Consider the following 22,345-nt stretch of genomic DNA (forward strand, 5'->3'; position numbering starts at 1 on the left):
ACAAAGACTCAAAGCACCACGCAAACACTACACAAGCAGTTCATATAGTCTGCAGAAACTATACGTCTTGATTTTTATATTTTTGGGGTTTCATTTTAGTATTTTCTTTTTCTTTTATTAGTTTATTCTTTTATGTCTATATAGATTTATGAAGTTTTATTTATTTCAGTACTTTAGTAAGATTTCTAATCTTATTAAAAACTGCACTTCTAGTTGCGTCGGGCAACATTGATGATCTTAACGTCAAACATCAGTGTATCTTCTGTATGCTACAGCCAGTTTGAATATACAGAGAATGAGAGGACAGATAATCACTGAAGAAGAGAGTAACCCATCCACTCTCAGGAACACCCCCTCCTCCCCAACCATCACATATTTATCATCCTAAAATAGATATCGTAGGAAAGCTTAAATCCTCAAAATCCATCCTGTTTAAACACTTTAGAAATCTGACATTGTGTTTTCATAGAAATCTACTTTAAATCCCTTTTGGCAGGCTCCTCCCCCAATGGGCGGCGTCAAATGTCATATTACTAAATTTACTGCACTATTTATAATCAAAACTTTTCCTTATCTTGACAAAACAAATATTGTTAACATTGTGTCATTCCAAAAAAATTCTATGGTTTACCTGATTCACCTTAAACCAACATAACTTAGACGTACAGTGTTAGATTAACTATTATCGAAGCCTCCCAAACATATGAGTGGATCAATGACTGAAGTGAAGGGTGTGAATGCATCATCTGGGACATGGACCCCCCCCCCCACCGAATCACCTTCTGATGGAGCGACAGCACCATGTGAGCGAAGCTAGTGAACTGGAAGAGAAGGAGGAAGATGAGCTGTTGCTGACTGGTGCTGGTGTCGTCGAACTGCTCCTCCGTCTCCGACCGCTCCATGGTGTACACCAGCAGATCCACCAGCAGATCCACCAGAACCGGACACCTCTGCTTGTGCTGCAGAACAGTGCACTCTTACACACTGCAAACACACCGGTAACATACACGACCTGCAGCACACGTGATCTGGATCTGGAGTCCTAGAGATCCCTCAACGTACACCAGACATTCCCATATCTTACTCTTCAGCTCATTACATACAAGCTGAATAGTTTAGCTCCAGTACTTTAGTACACTAGCAGACCTAATACTATCATTTTCTGCTGGAAATCATCTGAATCTTCCTCTTCATTACTTCAACATGATTAGGCAGACCAAGCTGATGAGCACTGAACAGACATCACTGGATCGCAGGAGTGTGCTAATGCATTCAGGCTTATTATCAGAAACTAGCTAGAAGACAAAAATTCATTAGCTTCATAATCACAGAAGACTTTGCAAAAGAGCCAAACTGTAAGCAATATAAAAAAGAGGTTAAGCAAAAATGAACTTTTAATATTGTCAGCTGGATGGTCTGATTTCTGATCTCTCAGCTTAAATATAACGGCACAGGAGGAGGAATAGAAGATATAATGTTAAATTGATTAAAGCAATATCAAACAAATATCTTAAATTTACCATTAAATATACTTTATAGTGGAACAACAAATTGAAACAAATTGAGCTGCTAAAGTAGGTTGAGGAGTGAACAATAGAATAATTTAAATACCACAAACAAAATAAAACTAGAAACAGTCAAACAAAAACAGTGTAAAGTGTAGCCTGAATTTTTTTTTTATAGCTTTCACGAAATAAGAGCCTTGGTTCAGACATGAAATCCAGCAGTTTTATGGACTGGTGATTTGAGTAGTTTAATTTTAATGAATGTGTTTTTGGAATAAGGAGGAAGTTTATAGCTCTGAAATCTACTGTATGCTCTCATGATCAGACTCCTTTATTCAAGAAGATCAAAGAAACAATGAGATACTCTGTTGCAACTCTCTGTTTCAGTTAACAGACTGAACTCTGCTTTGTGTGTGTGTGTGTGTGTGTGTGTGTGTATGTGTGTGTGTAATGTAAAGGAATTTTTTTTTTTTTAATCTATTATATCTGAATATCAGTCAGTTTGTGTGTCCCTCACTTATCAACATTGCAAGGGGGAATGCACAAAAAGAAAATAATAAATCACAAAAAAAAAAAAAAACTCAAGAGAAACGAGAGTTGTTATTTATCTTTTTTTCCTTCATGGTTTGTGTCATGAGTACACTCGCACAGAAACACCCACATCACTCTAAAAATAAGGTTCAGGCTAGAAAGGATTTATGTAGTTTTTTTTTTTTTTTTTTTAAGTCAAATCACATTTATTTATATAGAACTTTTAATAAATACAGATTGTGTGAAAGCAACTGTACATAATTAAATATATAATAGTGTGTCAATAATGCAAAAAGGAAGTTCATCATTGAATTCATTGATGTCATTATTCAGCTCCCTGGATGCAATATATATTATAAAGTCAGTTTTTTCTAAATCCTAAGGGCCTCATTGGTTTTAAATAGCCCTATCACAGAATGTCAGGTATTATCTTTGGATCCGGAGGCGAGTGCTGTTTCTGCACCCTCTGTTGACTGTATATAAACATGTGAGGAATCTGAAAGACTAGTTAGTGCATGCATGCTTTCAGAGTTTAACTCCTAGTCCCTCACTGAATGGAAATGATCCCTGTGACAATCTACACATTGTAATAATAGGATTAAAATGTCCTTTTTTTGTCCTCCGAGAACCAGAAAAAAACTACAGAATTCACTCTGCTATTACTTTTGCCTCGGCATGTGTCGGCATCTGATTCGTTGTCCTCGCAGTCTCTATGTCTTCTATCGGAAGAAAAGATCTTAATTACTCTGCTGCAGCCCATTTTCTGCCTTTGAATCACTTTTGTGGTCCAGAAAAAGTGATTGTGCCAGTGAGAGTTATTCTGGATTGTTACTCTTCAGACTTTATCACCGTTAATGATAAAGCAGGGTTTAATGTGAAGTCATAGAGTTTCTTTTTTATTCATGTGTTTATGGTATATTTTATAAAAAAAAATTCTATGTGATAAGGTAGGTTTCATAATGATGTATTACGTCACTGATTCTGATTCTTTTAGCAACTGATCCCTGAAAGATTATGTGAGGAAGCACAAACAGTTCTGGCATGGATCCTGTGTTTATGAGAAGTGTGATTAATCATTATTAACCCTGTGCACTGATTAACCAATCAATCACAGTAACTTCAGGATCTTTGTGCCAGCATTAACAAGTTATCTGGATGCACCTGTCCACAATTTGACATGTTTTATGATTCTTTTGATTTAGGGAAACCATGAGCAGTGTCCGTTCTCACATGAGCTTCACTGTTCTTCTGCGAGGTCGAGAGCAGTATCTTATCGTATGGCAGCATGCCCCTCAGCGGGAAGCAGAGAGTGCTCGGGTCCAGTTTCCACGAGTTACAAATAGCCCCAGAATTATTAACCACTGGCAGAAGACGGCAGCGCCCTGAAACACATTCAGACATGTGACACTGCCGCAGAGGCTCATGGGACACTGAGACAAGGATGTGTGGATGTGTCCTACTGCAGATGGAGTTAATGTGGGTCAGAAACTATCAACGAAGTCAGATATCAGGCTGCCCAACAGTTGAAAAGAAGCACAAATTTTGGTTTCATTATGTGAAGAATAACTGATAAGCACAGATGTATAGTAACGAAGTAGAACTACTTCACTACTGTACTTAAGTACTAAAAGGCGGTATCTGTACTTTACTAGAGTATTATTTTTTTCCCCTACTTTTACTTCAGTACATATTTTCGCTGAGTTTAATACTTTTACTCCAATATTTTTTTATGTGCTGCATCGTTACTCGTTACAATTATAATAATGTTACGCAGGTTTGATGAAGCTGGCACATCATTGAGCGAATCAAGCGAGACTGCGCGTGCTGACTGAACTGCTGTGAAGAGAGAGATGAACACTGAGCCGAGCCAGATAATGACTCGTTCACGAGTCAAGAACCGGTTGCATCGGTTTTCGGGATCAACAGTAGTTCTTTCTGACAGTTTGATTCAATAAACCAGTTGAAGAAAACAGTTCACCGATTCTTTTGCGCTCGACGTAATGGCGTCATTGGCGATGACTGCAAGCCTCCAAGCCTTCGGTTTACCTGGGCTCATAACATTAGCACAGAATTCGGTTCACGAATCGGACGCGTCTGACAGAAACGGTTCTTGACTCGTGAACGAGTCAGTCTGTTGTTCGTTATCTGGCTCGGCTCGGCGTTCATCTTCAGTTTTCTCTTCACATCAGTTCAGTCAGTGTACTGTTTGAGTAAATGAATTACTCCGGGATATTGGTTTGTTTTAACTCAGAGGGAGTGTCAGCCACATTAAACAAGTTAACAGCTTAATTCATCTGTGGATTAATGCGTATTGGAGACGCGAACCGTTTAAAACGATTCAGTTCGATTTGGTGAACTGTTTCAAAAAGATCTGGTTACATCGAATGAATCGTTCGCGAACCGGATATCACAAACTGCTTTGTTTTCAACTGTCTTACAACAGACACGGAAGAGAAGACAATGCTGAATAAAGTCGTAGTTTTTGCTATTTTTGGACCAAAATGTATTTTCGATGCTTCAAAATATTCTAACTGACCCTCTGATGTCACATGGACTACTTTGATGATGTTTTTCTTACCTTTCTGGACATGGACAGTAGACCGTACACACAGCTTCAATGGAGGGACTGAGAGCTCTCGGACTAAATCTAAAATATCTTAAACTGTGTTCCAAAAATAAACGGAGGTCTTATGGGTTTGAAACAACATGAGGGTAAGTTATTAATGACATAATTTTGCAAATTGGGCGAACTAACTCTGTAACCGTTTTTTGTTTACAAAAAGTTAGTCAAAGGAATTGTGATTGTCTTTTAGGTTAATCATTTGAAATAGTAAAAACAATATGTTCAAACTTTTGACTACTTTCTTTAATAACTACATAACACAATACTTGTACTTTTACTTCCAGTACTTGAGTAGTAAATTTTTAAATAGACTACTTGCAATACTTAAGTACAAAATGTTTTGAATACTTTAGTACTTCTACTTAAGTGTGGTGCTTAAAGAGCACTTCAACTTCTACTCAAGTCACTTTTTTGATAGAGCACTTGTACTTTTACTCAAGTCTGGGTCTCTAGTACTTTATACATCTCTGCTGATAAGAGATAAGTGTCAGATGGCAGAATGAGTGAGTTACCCAGTGTGAGAGCACAACCTCAGGATACAGCTTCCTGATCAGCGAAGTACGCCGGCAGCAGACAAGCGTTGTGGTCCAGTATGTACTCCACCACCTTCACACAGATGCACCATCATGTGTCTGTGGACTGGAACATACTTCTCATGCTGCGAGCAGCTGCTGAACCACAGCCGAGCTGATGAAGTTTGGCACGGTCTAAATCTTGTACATCACAGCCTTCGGCAGATCCCAGACCCCCTGACAGACACAGAATGAAGAAAACATGCCCATGCTTTACTGACGACTTCTGGAGCTGGCTGCTCTTGATTATGCAAGGGCTAATTAATATACAGCTGCAGCACCAAATCAGAGTCAAAAATAGCTACTACTAGAAAACAGATAGCTGACATGGAACTGGAACAATACTGTGAGTGATTCGACTCAAACAACACATAAGATTACTGAAGAAATCAACTCCTATAACTGAGATTTCTTCTACTTTCACCTTAGAAGCATTTTCACAAAGCCACAAGTAGCTCTTTCTGCAAGTCACACTTTTACTATGTTCATTTGTTTTGAGCTTTAAACGTTACATGTGCAAAAAAACAAACAAATAAAAAAAAAAAGAGTTAAATCCTGCAACTAACTTGAAGTGATAGAGCTATAATAAAAACTCTTTAGGTCAACTGCATAAATTAATAACTTCAACTCTCAGCTATTATAAATATATCCAGCACTAATACACTCACATGAAAAATAAAAATTTTTGTTTATATTGTTGCAGAATTTTCACTATATTATCACAGGGTCAAAACCAGTAAATCCAAAACCAAACATAAACAGGACACGAACACAGGGCAAGGCAAGACAAGGCAAGAGTTGACAGACATGTAACGCTCAGACAAAAAACAAGGACTCCGTAACAAAGACAGAAACAAACCAGGTATTTATAGACAGGTACAAACAATGAAAGTGGAAACAGCTGAAAACAATGAACGGTGACGATAAGGGGAAGTGATACCTCTAGTGGACACCCAGGGATACACAGACTAGACACACTGTGACAGATATGTCCCCAAAACCTTCAAACTGGCTGTTATTAAGCCTCTCATCAAAAAACCACAACTTGACCCCAAATAACTAGTTAATTCGAGACCAATCTCGAATCTCCCTCTTCTGTCCAAGATACTAGAAAAGGTGGTATCCTCACAATTATATTCCTTCTTAGAGAAAAATGGTATCTGTGAGTATTTCCAGTCAGGATTTAGGCCGTATCATAGTACTGAGACTGCTCTCCTTAGAGTTACAAATGATCTGCTCTTATCATCTGATCGTGGGTGTATCTCTCTATTAGTTTTATTGGATCTTAGTGCTGTGTTTGACACTATTGACCACAACATTCTTTTGCATAGATTTGAACACTTTGTTGGCATCAGTGGAAGTGCATTAGCATGGTTTAAATCGTACTTATATGACCGCCATCAGTTCGTAGCAGTGAATGAAGAGGTATTATATCGATCACAAGTGCAGTATGGAGTACCTCAAGGCTCAGTACTAGGGCCGCTACTCTTCACGCTTTATATGTTACCCTTGGGAGATATCATCAGGAAACATGGTGTTAGCTTTCACTGTTATGCTGATGATAATCAGCTCTATATTTCTTTGCGGCCCGGTGAAACACACCGATTTGAAAAACTAATGGAATGCATAATCGATGTAAAAAACTGGATGACGAGTAATTTCTTACTGCTAAATTCTGAAAAAACAGAGGTGTTAATTAAAGGACCTATAAACTCTGCATGTAATAACCTAGAACACTGTCTAAGACTTGATGGTTGCTCTGTCTCTTGATGGTTGTTTTTGTTAGAAAACCAAGTTTCTAGTATTTGTAAAACTGCATTTTTCCATTTAAAAAATATATATCTAAATTACGGCCTATGCTCTCGATGTCAAATGCAGAAATGTTAATCCATGCATTTATGACCTCAAGGTTAGATTATTGTAATGATTTATTGGGTGGTTGTTCTGCACGCTTGGTAAACAAACTACAGCTAGTCCAAAATGCAGCAGCAAGAGTTCTTACTAGAACCAGGAAGTATGACCATATTAGCCCGGTCCTGTCCACACTGCACTGGCTCCCTATCAAACATCTTATAGATTTTAAAATATTACTTATTACTTATAAAGCCCTGAATGGTTTAGCACCTCAGTATCTGAATGAGATCCTTTTATATTATAATCATCAATGTCCGCTACGTTCTCAAAACTCAGGCAATTTGATAATACCTAGAATATCACTGCAGTCACCAGGATCCAGTACATATCCAGACCAGATGGTGGATCAGCACCTAGAAAGGACCTCTACTGCCCTGAAAGACAGCAGAGACCAGGACAACTAGAGCCCCAGATACAGATCCCGTGTAAAGACCTACGCCGGAGGTAGTTTGAGGCGGACTATCACTGGACTAATGATCTTGGTGACAGGAGACAGCCCAATAAATTTGGGAGCTAACTTATTCGAAACAGAACGGAGGCTTAACGACTTAAACGGGAGGCTTCGACCGGTGGTGATCGGCCTTGGCCTTAGTGCGCGCCCTCACCTGGAGTCTTGGTGGTGGCACCGCAGGTCAAACGCATGAGTGGAGGGGACCGCAAATTCAGATTCCAGACTAGGAAAAACAGGTGGCTGGTTACCTATGTTATATTGAAACGGAGAGAGGCCCGTGGCTGACACTGGTAAACAGTTATGAGCGTACTCAACCATAGAGAGTTGTTGGCTCCAGGAAGAAGGATTCTTGGAGACTAAACATCGCAACCTTCTCTCTAAATCTTGGTTGGCTAGCTCAGACTGACCGTTGCTCTGAGGGTGATAACGCGAAGACAGACTAACCAGTGCTCCTAACAACTTACAAAACTCTTTCCAAAATCTGGATACAAATTGGGATCCCCTCCCAGAAACCATGTCTACCAGGAGGCCATGAAACCGGAAGACGCGATCGATAACAGTGACCGCTGTCTCCTTGGCTGAAGGTAATTTGGGCAAGGGAATGAAATGTGCCGCCTTCGAGAATCGGTCCACTACGGTCAAAATGACCATCATGCCATTAGAGGGCAGGAGGGCGGTAACAAAATCTAGTGCGATGTTGGACCAGGGTCTCGAAGGGACAGACAACGGTTGAAGAAGCCCATTCGGAGGTCGGTCAGACGACTTACCACTGGCACAAACTTAGCAAGACAAAACAAAATCGTGAAAATTGCGAGCCATCAGTGGCCACCAGAATCGTTGCTTTACTAAGCACTTGGTGCGGCTTATCCCTGGATGACAAGCTACATTAGAGCAGTGACCCCACTGAATAACGTCGGGCCGTAACTCCTCCGGCACAAACAACCGATTCGGTGGGAATCCCCCAGACAGAGGCTTTACCCCTTCTAAGGCCGTCTTGACCTTCGATTCAACCTCCCTTGAGCAAGGCATCAAACCCCCAACTGCTCCCCGGGTGCTGCAGCATAAATGGCTGCCCACTGCTCCGGGTGTGTGCTCACAGTGTGTGTTTGTGTGTGTGTTCACTGCTCTGTGTGTGTGCATTTTGGATGGGTTAAATGCAGAGCACAAAATCTGAGTATGGGTCACCATACTTGGCTGAATGTCACTTACACTTCATACGAGTGATGATACGACTATACTCTCAGGTAAAATGCACTCGGGAATCACTGGGCGTTTGGAAGGATCAAAAAGACGTGACAAAGAATCGGGCTTGTCGTTTTTGGAACCCGGGTGGTACGATAGAGAAAAAATCTAAACGACAGAAAAAAAGTGCCCACCGAGCCTGCTTGGAATTGAGTCTTTTGGCAGTTCTAATGTATTCTACGTTCTTATGATCGGTCCAAACAATGAAAGGTACCCCCAACGCCACTCCTCTAATGCTAACTTGAGTGCCAACAACTCTCAGTTACCAATGTTATAATTACGTTCTGCAGGAGATAACCAATGAGAAAAAAACACGCATGGATGCATCTTGTCTAAGGTAGCACGTTGGGAAAGAACTGCACCTACTCCCACCTCTGATGCGTCGACCTCCACCGCGAACTGATGTGTGGGATCAGGGGCTATTAAGATGGGAGCCTAAACAAAGCAGCTCTTGAGGTAGGAAAATACAGTTCTGGCTGTATTAGACCACCTGAACGCAGTACTGGGGGAGGTTAAGGCGGTCAGAGGTGAGACTAGTTGGCTGAAATTACGAATAAAATGTTGATAAAAATTGGTGAACCCCAGAAACCACTGTAGGGCCTTACAGAAATCTGGACTTGGCCAATCTATCACAGCCTTAACCTGGGAACAGACTGTGCATGGAATACGCATTTCTCCGCTTTGACAAAAAGACCATTCTCAAGTAATCTCTGGAGCACTCGTCTGACGTGTTGCACATGTTCCTGGAGAGATGAAGAAAAAATCAGTATGTCATCCAACAAAAAAGAATCCCACCCCCGCTGGAGAAGAGGAAGAGCGGATGGACCTCGATGCCAAAGAATCAGAAATATATTTCTCCATGGCCTCCCTCTCCTGAATAGAAAGAGAGTAAAGTTTGCCCTTAGACGGAGACTTACCTGGAACTAAGTCTATGGCACAGTCATAGGGATGATGCGGAGTGAGAGAAGCAGCACGGGACTTACTGAAAACTTCCTTCAGGTCCAGGTACTCCCCGGGCATGTTTGACAATACCATGGTCTCCTCCTGTAAGACAGAAACAGACACAGCAGGACAAGCAGAAACCAGACAAGACTCATGACTTTCACTCCACAAGGTGACAAGATCCAAAGTGTTGGAACCCCAGTCCACTTGTGGATTGTGCTTGACCAGACAGTGATGACCTAATACTGTCACGTAAGGGAACACAGGAGACGGAACGTCCAAGTGCAGTTTGAGTTTAATAGGGTTATCCAAAATCAGAGTCAAAACAAGCCGGGTTATAACGAAACATCAGTCCAAAACAGAAACAAACAAACAAACAGGAACAGGAACTCGAAGACTAGGAACGCGAGGAAACTTAGTGATGGAAAGTAAGGACTCCATGCAGACAAACAGAAAAGGACTGTTTAACATAGGGAGGATAATGACTAACAAGTGAAGACACCTGAGTGCAATTAACAGGAGTGCAATTACTGTGATGAAGGGACAAGGCTAGTGGAAATTGTAGTGCCTATGGTGAGGTGCCTATGGGGAAGTGAGACCACTAGTGGACACCCAGGGAAACAGAGACCAGACAGCGTGACAAATACAATAGAGGCTACAGGGGAGTCCATGAGGAGCAGGGATAGGGTTTCGGTGTGGTTGCCAGATGTGTGAAGATTTATGGGTTTAGTGGTGTGGGTGAAGTGCGGCAGTTCCTGGCCACTGAGTGCGCTGACATGGATCTGACGGGACAAGGGAAGGACAAGAAGGTTCAGGTGATTTGCAAGGACAGTGTCAATGAAATTACCTTCAGCTCCAGAGTCCAGAAGGGCATGACAGGTGTGAGTGTTGTTGCGCCACCGCAGTTTTACCGGAAGGAGAGTAGACGATGTAGTTGAGGAGTGTTGAGCGTGAATTAGTGGGTTTTTGTTAAATGTGAGCCACAAGCATCATAATTATAAGAACCAAAGTCTTAAACTACTTCAGTCTGTGTGCAAATAATTTATTAAATACATGAGTTTCACAATTTGAGTTGAATTACTGAAATAAATGAACTTTTACACAACATTCTAATTTATTGAGAAGCACCTGTATAACACACACACACACACACACACTCTCTCCCTCTATCTCTCTCTCTCACACACATACATACACACACACACACTTCATGACCCTCTTGGGGGAACTTTTTGCTCGTGCTGTACATCAAACATTATATGTGCTTTAATGAATGAAACGTTTACCCACCACTCGTGCATGTGCGTGCGTGTGTGTGTGTGTGTGTGCTCTCACGAACACAACAGGAGCCAGTGCCAGCAGACCCGAAGCATGTGCGCCACTGAAATCATTCCGCTGTGAACTGTGTACAAAAAGTCACACAGAGATGTTTCCTTTGTCTGGTGCATTTTCGTGATTGAAAATAAGAGCAAACAAATCGTAAAATCAATAAACAGCTTCATTTATAAACACGTAATAAGTCATTTGTGTTACAAAAAGTACACTCCTTGTATTATTGTCTCTGTACACATTTATTCGTTAACACTTTATTTTACTTTCTGTTTCATTATCTATTTGCTCATTGCATGCTGCCCGGTCTCTATTAAAGTATTCCCTCACTCTCCACGTTAATAATGTGTAGCACTAATGGAGCATCCTACAGGGGCAAGAGCTGTATTTCAAAACACACTCACCTCTTTTACTGTGAGTTCTTCCCTGTTCTTCCTGATCTCGGGACTGTTCCCGGGTCACAGGAGGACCCCCTTCACTGGCGAGCCCCCAGCTGTTAAAACACACAGCTTGAGAAGATCAGGTCAGGAGTGAAGTGTGTTCCAGTCTTCATTGTGAGGGGCTTTGTTATATCTGCAGAGGAACTGAAACTGATAACTCAGCACAAGCAAGGAAACACAGCTATGTTAACCACATCTTTTGACATTCATTCACAGTAAACAACACTGATATGCATTTTAGAATTATTTAATTCATTTAATTATTAATTTACATCAAATGAATGGACACAGATACCCACATAACAACATGAAAGACATGTTTTGCTGTTGAATTCTCCATTAATTAATTTCCGCAGTGCAGTTTGACCATTAGGCTGGTTGGTATATGGCAAGCTGCCTGCTTCATGATTCACTGAAACAGTCCAGTGAGAGAGTCTCCTGCAACCAGCTCATACAAATACAATTAATTAAGACATTCAATTAACTGTGCACCATAACTCAGCAGCATGGAGAATACTTAACCCTATAAACAACTATTTTCTTCAAACAAATATTTCACATTTATACCTTTAATATTTCTGTAATTACTCAACTCATATGGGTAAATTTAGTTATTTAGCAGCTTATTAGTCAACTAAGCAATGTTTAATCAAATAGTTATCACTCTGAGCAAAGCTATATATATATATATATATATATATATATATATATATATATATATATATATATATATATAATTAACAAATGGCATTCCTTGACTTCTCTGCATCAGCAATAATTTATTTGAGCAATAGTTTCCACGTGTGTGAGACTATAGTGAGCTGAGGAGAGCTGCACAGACGCTCAGCCTATAGATGAAGCTGTGGGCATGTGATAATAAGAGTCATGGGGAACGCAGCATTTGCAGGTTTAGTACATTTAAATAGACACTTTATTCCAGTGGAACTTATAAACAAGAAAAATATTAGTACCGTTTAAAGCCATTCAATATTGGTCTTAAAAATAATACAGTTTTGCTAATGTTTCATGTTGTTTTAACAGATACATAGACGAGGAGACTTTCTAAAACATTACCTTTTTACGGCGTTTTGTTACTTATACTGTCATGCCAATTGCAGTTTTCCACTTAGGTTAAAATAATTGTATGTTGGATTAGTAATATTGTAGTACAAACATTTTTTTACATTTAAAATAAATAAATAAAGTACTCAAAAAATAAATGAAAATAATTATATCATGTAAATATCACGTTTGTCTTCAACGAAAACAAACTAGACCAAACTGCAATTGTTGTTTTATAATAATTATATTTGAGTCTACTTTTGCAATGAAACAAATGCTTATAAATCATATATTTAGATTTTTTTTATTATTTTTATTTAATAAGTTTGTAATTGTTTTGAGAAACTGTTTTTTAATTACATTGTTATGCCAGTAGGTGGAGTTATTATTGAGTTAATTAATCATTCATTCAATAATTCTAAGGTAGTGCTGAGTTCACTAGATTATGTGATCCAAGGAATGAGGTTAGGGATAGGGTTAGGTATGGGTTTAGTAGTAGGTCAAATAAGCTCAAAACAGCTTTGATGGGTCACAGAATTCAGCACAACACCAGAAAAATACAAGGTTGTTCTTGTAAACAAGGATGTTTGTAAACAAGGGTTATGGTTCATTATATAGAGATCAATGCACTGACTAGCGCTGATGCCTGTCATGTGAAATCCCCTTAACCACTGAAAGAGTACTATGACAAAGATATCACCTTACTGATATACAGCAAATGTGCAGGGAATTATGCTTCACAATGGTGCACCTATAGATGTATTATAGCAAATGCATAACATTATGCTCAGTTCATACTGCCACAAAACTATAATAAAAAAAAAACATGCTTATTTTGTTTTGTTTGGTCAGTGTGTTCACCCTGTTGGAGTATGGCAGTGTGAATTGGCTTTTAGGTAGTTTGAGAAAAAAATGTTTTTAATGTTTAATTTCTATTCATGTAAATTTCTTAAATAAGGAACTTCCGTATTCTTGCAGTTTTCAAGTGTTCATGTCCCTAAGTGATATGTGCATACACTAAAGTCTGAAGAGAACACAAAATATCTAGTAAATATCACAGTGTCTGGTATGTGTATCCCTGGGTGTCCACTAGAGGTCTCACTTCCCCATATCCTCACCCCACTTCAGTCCTGCATTTCACACAAGCCTTTGTCTGGATTAATTACTTCGTTGTACTCAGCTGTTCCCACTCACATTGTTTGCACCTCTCTACATATACCCTGGTTGTTTCTGTCATTGTCATGGACTCCTTGGTCAATGTCACTCAGTATTTTTCGTGTTTCCTGGTTTTTGTCTTGTTTCTTGTTTTGGACTGCTTTGCTGGAATTTGAACTTTGCTTGGAAAGTTTTATGATTTTTTATTATCCCATTAAACACTGCTTTTGGATCACCTGTTTGTGTGCGTTGTGACAGTAAACAGCAATCCATATTAGAGAGAAGTCACATTTTGGTAAAAAAAAAAATTATATATATATATATATATATAAGTTCACAAGGTCAGAACCCAGGAAACACAAAACCTTTTACAACTTTTCACAATGTACATATATATACATGTACATATATAATTATGTATATATATATATATATATATATATATATATATATATATATATATATACATAATTATATATGTACATGTATATATATGTACATTGTGAAAAGTTGTAAAAGGTTTTGTGTTTCCTGGGTTCTGACCTTGTGAACTTACCTGAAGGACTATAAAAGACCTGATCTTGTTTTATAATAGCTACTCTTATGTAATTGCCATAATTGTTGTTTCCCATTTTTTGTGTGTAAAAAAAATGAGAGAGAGAACAGATCTTTTGTATTTCGATGTGTTTTTACTTTCAAATCCCAGAAAGTGGAACTAACTTGACTGCATACAATGAAGAGAACAGAGAAGAATCACCCACAATAACCCAAACCACACAGTTACATGAGCAGAAACAGAAGGTCATGAGTACATCCAGCACAGTTTCAGTCAAAGGGCATCTTTACACAGTTAAAGCTGCTCTGTGCCTGCTCAGAAATCTGTGGCGAGACATAATGCTGCATGAAAGCCTGACTAAATAACACTGATCCACCTCAGCCATTATATCAAAGTATGGTTATCATTTCAGTGTAAATGCATTCATGCCACCTCTGAGCGGCAGCTTTAAATGCTGCTTCAGAAGCGCCTCTGAGCCGGCAATGCAGTGTAAAGAGAAGTGTGACAAAAACACATTCTTCACTGTCAAATCAGGATATGTGTCACCTTGCCAAGCCAATGAAGGAGGTGTCATCGCTATAGCCTATAATGAAACCTGCGCAAAGAATCATGGGATTGAAGTGTGCATCCGAAGTCCTTTATTACAAGCATCATTTATTACAAAGGAAGTGGCCAGGTTTGAGCTCCTTGGTTTGGAACGACCCATATGGAAGCCTTGACTGTTCTCACTGCAAAGTGCCCTTGGTAGGCGGATTGATCCCATCTGGAACGCGGCCATTGTCATTCAGGTATTGAAGTCTCACCTGTATAACCGGTCTGCTGTCATACCACACACAGCTACTGAACAGCCCTCAGGGGGAAAGACACTAATGCCACGATGAACAGTAAGTCAGAAGCCGATGTGTTAAACACACAAAATGATTTCAAAAGCTTCTAAAATATTGATCAGAATGAAGACGTAGCTCATGAATATTAATGAGCACGCGTTCCTCGCCACCGGTTGGCTCGGGTCGGTTACGCCCCGCCCACCCCGCGCTACACCTGCGATCAGAGTCTGTACCTGAGCGCGCATAGAGAGAGAGAGAAATAGAAAGAGATCGTTAGAACAGAAGAGAAGAGAAGAGAAGAGAAGAGAAGAGAAGAGGGCAGAATGTGAACGAAGCATGTGCGGCGATGGATTCCTCTTTACTGATCGCTCTGTGTTTGCTCTGGACGAGAACATCAGGTAAACCACACACACACACACACTCTCTCTCTCTCTCTGTTCAACTCTCAACTCATTCGCATCAAATACTCTGTGATTGTTTTATCTGAATGTCTCCTGTTTAATATGTGATTTAGAGTCTTTCACAGCCGGGATATTTATGACTGTATAATTAACTGAGGAAATATTATGGCTGTGATTGTATCATGTGTGATTACTAAAATCACAGTAGAAATCACTCTAGTTAGCGAAGCTTACACAAATATCTGTCATTTCAAGTCTATCTGGAGCTATTTCAAGAAAGGTGTTTCAGCCCAACCCAAGCTGATCATTTTCAGTTCAGTCATATGTTCTCTTTCCCACAAAGCCTCTTTTATTGATTTATTACAGCAGCACATAATAAAACCGCATCCACAAACATGTTCTTTCAGCTTACAGCAATGACTTTAACAAGCTCTCAGAGAAATGCTCCAGGCTGGTTTTAGCGTATTTCTTCTTCTTATCATTGCTGCTGTCTCGTTTGTTTAGGTTGTAAACATGTTCATGTTTAGGTTTTTTAACATCAGCCTCAGGAACAACAGGAAGCAGAGTTTCTTTTGTGCCTCTTCCTGTGGTTTTTATGAAATCTGATTTATTTTAACAATGCCTGAATGTCACCGCATTTCCTGCTGTCACTGCGAAGCTCTGAAAACTGGATACAATTCAATAAGATGAGATGATGTTTAAAATACGAATATGGTCAGTGTGTGTAAATATCCGTTGATCTGTTGTATCGTAGGGTCATTTGTTGAGGGACCGCCTGAGCCTCGTAATGTCCACTTCTACTCAGAGAACCTGAGGAACATTGTGAGGTGGACACCAGGAGAAGGATCTCCCAATAACACCGTCTACACTGTGGAGTACGCCATGTGAGTGAGATCGGGAAATAAATAACACATGCTCAAAGACTCTTTCAGTTCTTGAGAGATCAGTCCACACTCAGAATGAGTCACGAGTCAAAGTGTCATTGTGTTAGACACAACACAACAAAACAAGAGTCATTTGTTTTTTAAGAAGCACAAAAAAACTGTTTACAATCAAACCATTTGACATTTAAAAACAAACAGTTGATGTAGTGCTGAACACGAAGACACTGTGTGATTTGTGAAGCATTAATGCACTCCCAGATAAAAAAGTACAAAGGTTGTCCATTAAAGAATCCTTTTGAAAGGTACTAATACACACCCTTGAGGTACTGACTTGTATATGGAATATCAAATCTTTAATGACTTGGGTCTTTACATGATATTAAGCAAATCTTGATTCAAGCCATTTCTTTCATTTGAGACTAATTCAAATGTCAGACTACTCCAACATGTCAAAGTGTGCAAACCAGTGTTATTTTAGTATCGTTGAGATAATGCTATAGTATTCAATTAATGTTCTGAATTCATTTAATATTTTAAGACTTTGCATTGTATTGAAATTTGAGTTATGTTTAAGTTACAGTTATAGTTCAAATTGAACAAAAGTTACTTTTAGTTGAGTTTTGTCATTTTTATTGTGTGTCTATAGATAGTTTTTTATGTTTATTTTACTACATCAAGCTAAATAAACAAGAGAAATGTTGCCTTGACCACAGAATTTTAAAAAATATTTGATTTGATTTCCGCTAACATTTATTTGATTTCAAGTAACAAACATCAATTTTTTATGGTGTCAGTATTAGTTTACTGACAATGTTTATATAGCTGTGTCTCATTTTTCAGCTGCATAGACAAGGCTATTTTATTTCAGAAGAGTAGCCAGTACATTCCAAAGAAAGAAAGAAATGACAGTCATTTAGTTTTATAATGTTTAGTTTCTGTAATGAGACCTCCTTGATGATGTATATATACGACTGACAGATGTGTCCTCCGCAGGATGCAGCTGAAAAATGAGACGCAGGAAATATATATATATATTAAAAATGGTATTTGTTATTGTCACCAGCTGGTTTGAAGACTCTGAGACCTAAAACATCTTGCAGTGTTAGTACACTTACACATGTCTTGTGTTGTTCTGCAGATACGGTGATGAGGAGGAGAGCGGCTCTGGGCAGGTGAAGTGGAGGAGTGTGGAGCACTGCACCTCCATCACACAGAACGAGTGTGACGTGTCTCAGGAGACCTTTGACCTGGACGAGGAATACTATGCCAGAGTCAGGGCGGTCAGCACAGACACACAGTCTGCCTGGACCGAGATCACGAGCCGCTTCAGCCCCGAGCTCCACAGTGAGTCTCTCCTGCTGCTGATGATGGACCGTACAGAAACTCATCCTTTAGCCGTAGACACCTTGGTTCTTTCTTTACCCCTGAAGGGTGCATTTTAGTACCTTACATTAGTAACATGATTTGTACTCTTATGAGTGTAAGGCTGTCTCGTTGAGGGCACTGCCTCAGTGACAAGCTGTTGTACTCCTAAAGGAACAGTTTTTGCACTTTTTTATTTCTGAGAGCGGATGGATGTTTTGTTAGTTTGTTGATTTAAGCTTAGATAAATAGAGAATAGCAGTATAAAGATGAATAATCGATCATATTGACACTGATTTGCTGTATGCATGTGAATGTCTTGACCATTTAAATCCCATAGTAAGCATGGATTATGCTAGAATACCATAGTTAATGCAGTCATTGTTAGTAAACTACTATAAAAACATTTGACATTCAGACTGTGTGAAAGCTTTCTCAATCTCTCTAATGGCACGTTACTGAAATGCCGCTGTAGTAACAGTAACTAGTGACTATATAATTACTGTACATAGAGATTGTGACTAGTGTGACTGTGTTGTTGATGCTAGTAATAAAATAGCACATGAAACGTGACACAACATATTCAGATATTTCTGACTATTGACTGCTGTCTGTGGCAAGATTTGAGAACAGTCAACAGAGAGAAATCTGAGCTCTCAGAAGAGTTTCCATCCAAGACTTGAGCATTGTTTTACAAGCGTGAACCTCTAGAGAGTTTAACTGAGGAAACCGGGTCACGTCAGGAAATCAAACACACAGATGAAGTGTTCCTCAGCCGTAGAGATGTTTCTTCATTCCACAACACCACCCAGCTCTGCAACACCCTTGAACCTGTCAGCATAGTATTTCTGAAATGCTGTGACTCATGAATTTGATCACAGAAATATGCAGATATTTCTTTCACACCTCGTCATATGCTTAAGATGTTCTGATTCACACAGATTACTGTGTTATGCCATGTATTAACAGGCATACTGCTTCTGTTGATGTGTGATAGTAACACACACCTTCGTTAAAGCAGATCATTATCTGATACTGAGCTCTGTGTCTCGCAGCGATCGTCGGCGCGCCGCAGTTGGAGCTGAGCGTGCTGAAGAACTACATAGACGTCACCATCAAGGGGCCCTTCAGATGGAGAACCAAGAAGACAAAGAAAGAGAAGTCACTCTTGAAGATCTTCCCGCACATGATCTATAACGTCTCTGTGTTCAACGGCAGGAGCGGTCACACGGTGAGTGTCTGAGAAACACTAGGACACTCAGTCAGACGAATTAAAACAGGAGAATTGTTTTGTTTTTGTTTCAGAACTACAGGCGTCTTAAAAACGGGAACCTGACGCTGGGCCCTCTGGACTTTTCCACGCAGTTGTGTGTGATTGTTCAGGCCCAATCGGAGTCTCGGCCTCTGGCCTACAAACCCAGCAAGCGGCTGTGTGTCGAGACGCCTCGAGGTAACACAGAAACCCACGGCCGACTCTGGTCTTTTCACTTTCAGATTGCCAGAGAACAGGTTTGAGCAGTATTTGATATGCACAACTGACAGGACGAGTTGAGGAAACCTTTGCTGCTATTTAAACTCGTTATCAGCTCGTGTGTAATGCTTGACTGTAGCTGAGGTGTTTTCCCAGCGTGCTCTGAGCTGGACTTCCTCATGCATGAGTCTCCAGACACTCCTCTGTGTGTTAATGTGTAAGCTGATGGTGTTTCTCTCTCTGCTGTAGATCCGTTCAGAGACCAGCTGCTGGCTTCTCTGCTGGGCGGCGTGCTGCCGTCTGCTCTCTGTCTGTGTGTCCTCGCTGTGCTCGGGGGTCTCGTCCACTGCTACATCACTGACCACAGGCAGAGACTGCCCAAGAGCACGGTACGCCTGTCACACACAATATTTAGAGATCACAATCTCTCACAGGACTGAGGATGGTCTTATTTGACTTGTGCTAGTCACGACCGGTTAGAACAGAGTGACACGATGGCAACTTCTGATTAAAACGATACAGCAGATGTCACCTTTGATCAATCTAACGCATCCATACTGATTAAAAGTATTAATTTCACCATTAATAAAATAATATACAAATAATTTCTAGTAGACACTACTATTCAAACGTTTGGGGTCAAAAGGATTTTCTCTGACAAAAATGAATGCTTTTATTCATCACTTGATCAAAAGCATATAATGTTACAAAAATAATGCATTTATAATGTTACAGAAGATTCCTATTTCAAATAAATGCTGTTCTTTTGAAGTTTCTATTCATCATTGAATTCTGAAAAATAAAATGTATCAGTGTTTCTACAAAAATATTGAGCAGCACAACTGTGTTCAACATTGATAATAATCTTCATGTTTCTTGAGCAGTAAATCATCATATTATTCTGATTTCTGAAGATCATGTGACACTGAAGACTGGAGGAATGATGCTGAAAATACAGCGGAGCATCACAGAAATACATTACACTTTAACACAGATTCAGAACACAGCTGTTTTACATTAGAATAATATTTCACAATGTTTTATTGATCTTGATGTATTTTTAATCATATAAATGAGTGAGTAGAATCATATTATTGAGCAGAAGAGACTACAGGATTACCAACCCCAAACTTTTGAGCACTAGTAGTGTTGGTAAAGAAAAGACAGCAGTACAGAATCCTTCAGAACAGATGATTCTGCTTTCATTTGAGGATCATGGGAGAGAGTCATAACATGTCACAATCAGTTTAGAATAGTGTCAAAGTAACACTGAACCCTTGTCATTTCAGCACATGCTTGGCTTGAGTGGAAAACAACACACTTTCCAGCCTCAAGTGCCTCACACAGTCATCTTCAACGTGATGAAGTTTGGAGATGAACCGATGGCTGTGCCACAGCTGATGTCCAGTGAGGACCGGTCAGCGCTGGACGAACAGGTTCAGGCTCAGAGCACTGATCAACAACCGCTGGTGTGTTACACACTTCAGCACGCTCCACCACCGCTAGCTGACCCACCGGACACAGACTCGGTCAGTGTGCACTCGGAGGCGCAGCACAGCGAGGCTGTAGATTATGGCATCGTGCTGCCGGCTGCTTTCGCAGCTCCGTACAGGACACAAGTACACACTGTTCCTCCTGTGGACGAGCCACATGATGAAGACCAAGCACAGATATTCCTGGACTGGAGCCCGGAGACTCAGGAGCTGAAGATCCCTCTAATGGGCTTGTTAGGTCTGGAGGATGATCAGCTGCAGACTGAAGCGGTCACTCTGCTGCCTAACATCATCCTGAGACAGACCTCGGGGGAGAGCTACGAGTCCGAAGACGACTTCACCAAGATGGAGCGAGACTGGGGCCTGGTCATCTCCAGCCCAGACTGACAGAGGAACAATGCTCTGCTTCAGACTCTGCACACAATATGAAGATATACACTTGATGCTTACCTTGCCTAGTGTGTTCAGTTTTAAGGTTTACAGATGAAACATTATAATGAAGGATTTTCAGTGGACTTTGTTTTCTGCTTCCAACATGAGACTCCATGAACAAAGCTCAGTTCTTTAGCTGCTGTATTCAATTACTGTTAATCACGGCCAACCATTTTCCCCAAACACTTGCACATCCTGAAAGCTGTTCAAGGGAAATAAACTTGGTTTCATGGGCACTCCCTTCTGAAAGCAATTTTTTAGCCAATCACCTGAGTGGAGAAGACCTGGCAACATCCATTAATCAGCTCTAAAGAAAGCCCTTTAGAAATGTGCTAAAACATGTAGTATATTATTATATAATAATGTGTGTGTGTGATGTTCCTGGTGCAGAAGCCAGATTTCATCTGAAAGAGAAAGCTGATACTTAGAGTTTGTTCAGCATATTTTCTGAAAAAAACTTTGAAAATATATAAAAAAATATTTAAAAAAATAGAGAAGTGGACAAATAAACTATGCTTTATGAATGTTAGAAACATTATGACAGTATGACATCTAAAGAACAGTATGACGTGTGTGTGTGTGTGTGTGTGTGCTTAATAATGCAAAGAAATTGATGGAAATCATGTTTTATATTGTATTCTATTTTATATATCTTATATATACCAATTGAAATGTTTTTATTGAAATATATATGTGTATTTATAAAAACATGTTTATTGTAAAATTTGATGAACATGCAGATTAATAAAGGGACTGTAAATATGGCAGATAATAAACATGTTTATTTCATATATAAATGAGAGAGCTGCCCTGAAGATGAATTTGTTCTGTGTATAATAATTCATGACAGTTACACTGATTATAAAGTCAAGTCAAGTCACCTTTATTTATATAGTGCTTTAAACAAAAAAGATTGTGTCAAAGCAACTGAATAACCTTAATTATGAAAAAAGTGTGTCAATAATGCTAAATTACAGTTAAAGGCAGTTCATCATTGAATTCAGTGATGTCATCTCTGTTCAGTTAAATAGTGTCTGTGCATTTATTTGAAATCAAGTCAACGATATCGCTGTAGATGAAGTGTCCCCAACTAAGCAAGCCAGAGGTGACAGCGTCAAGGAACCGAAACTCCATCGGTGACTGTCAGGATCTG

At 39.7% G+C, this 22,345-nt stretch overlaps 1 protein-coding gene across 1 annotated transcript; it reads left to right on the forward strand.

Annotated features, from left to right (window-relative positions):
* Window positions 1-15,332: 15,332 nt before the first annotated feature.
* Window positions 15,333-21,992, forward strand: LOC127938015 (interleukin-20 receptor subunit alpha-like). Its single transcript, XM_052534379.1, has 7 exons — window positions 15,333-15,547; window positions 16,305-16,434; window positions 17,573-17,778; window positions 18,852-19,027; window positions 19,102-19,246; window positions 19,517-19,656; window positions 20,557-21,992. The coding sequence occupies exons 1-7, from the start codon at window positions 15,496-15,498 to the stop codon at window positions 21,145-21,147; spliced, it is 1,440 nt and encodes a 479-aa protein (XP_052390339.1). The 5' UTR covers window positions 15,333-15,495; the 3' UTR covers window positions 21,148-21,992.
* Window positions 21,993-22,345: the final 353 nt, after the last annotated feature.

Source organism: Carassius gibelio, chromosome A20, assembly GCF_023724105.1.
Source record: "Carassius gibelio isolate Cgi1373 ecotype wild population from Czech Republic chromosome A20, carGib1.2-hapl.c, whole genome shotgun sequence".
NCBI classification, from domain to species: domain Eukaryota; kingdom Metazoa; phylum Chordata; class Actinopteri; order Cypriniformes; family Cyprinidae; genus Carassius; species Carassius gibelio.

What these genes read in the sequence shown, in the direction of transcription:
- LOC127938015 (XM_052534379.1), top strand. Translation starts at nt 15,496, where the DNA reads ATGGATTCCTCTTTACTGATCGCTCTGTGTTTGCTCTGGACGAGAACA. An exon ending in GCTCTGGACGAGAACATCAG is followed by an intron (nt 15,548 to 16,304) that starts GTAAACCACACA and finishes GTTGTATCGTAG; the next exon opens with GGTCATTTGTTGAGGGACCG. An exon ending in AGAGACTGCCCAAGAGCACG is followed by an intron (nt 19,657 to 20,556) that starts GTACGCCTGTCA and finishes TTGTCATTTCAG; the next exon opens with CACATGCTTGGCTTGAGTGG.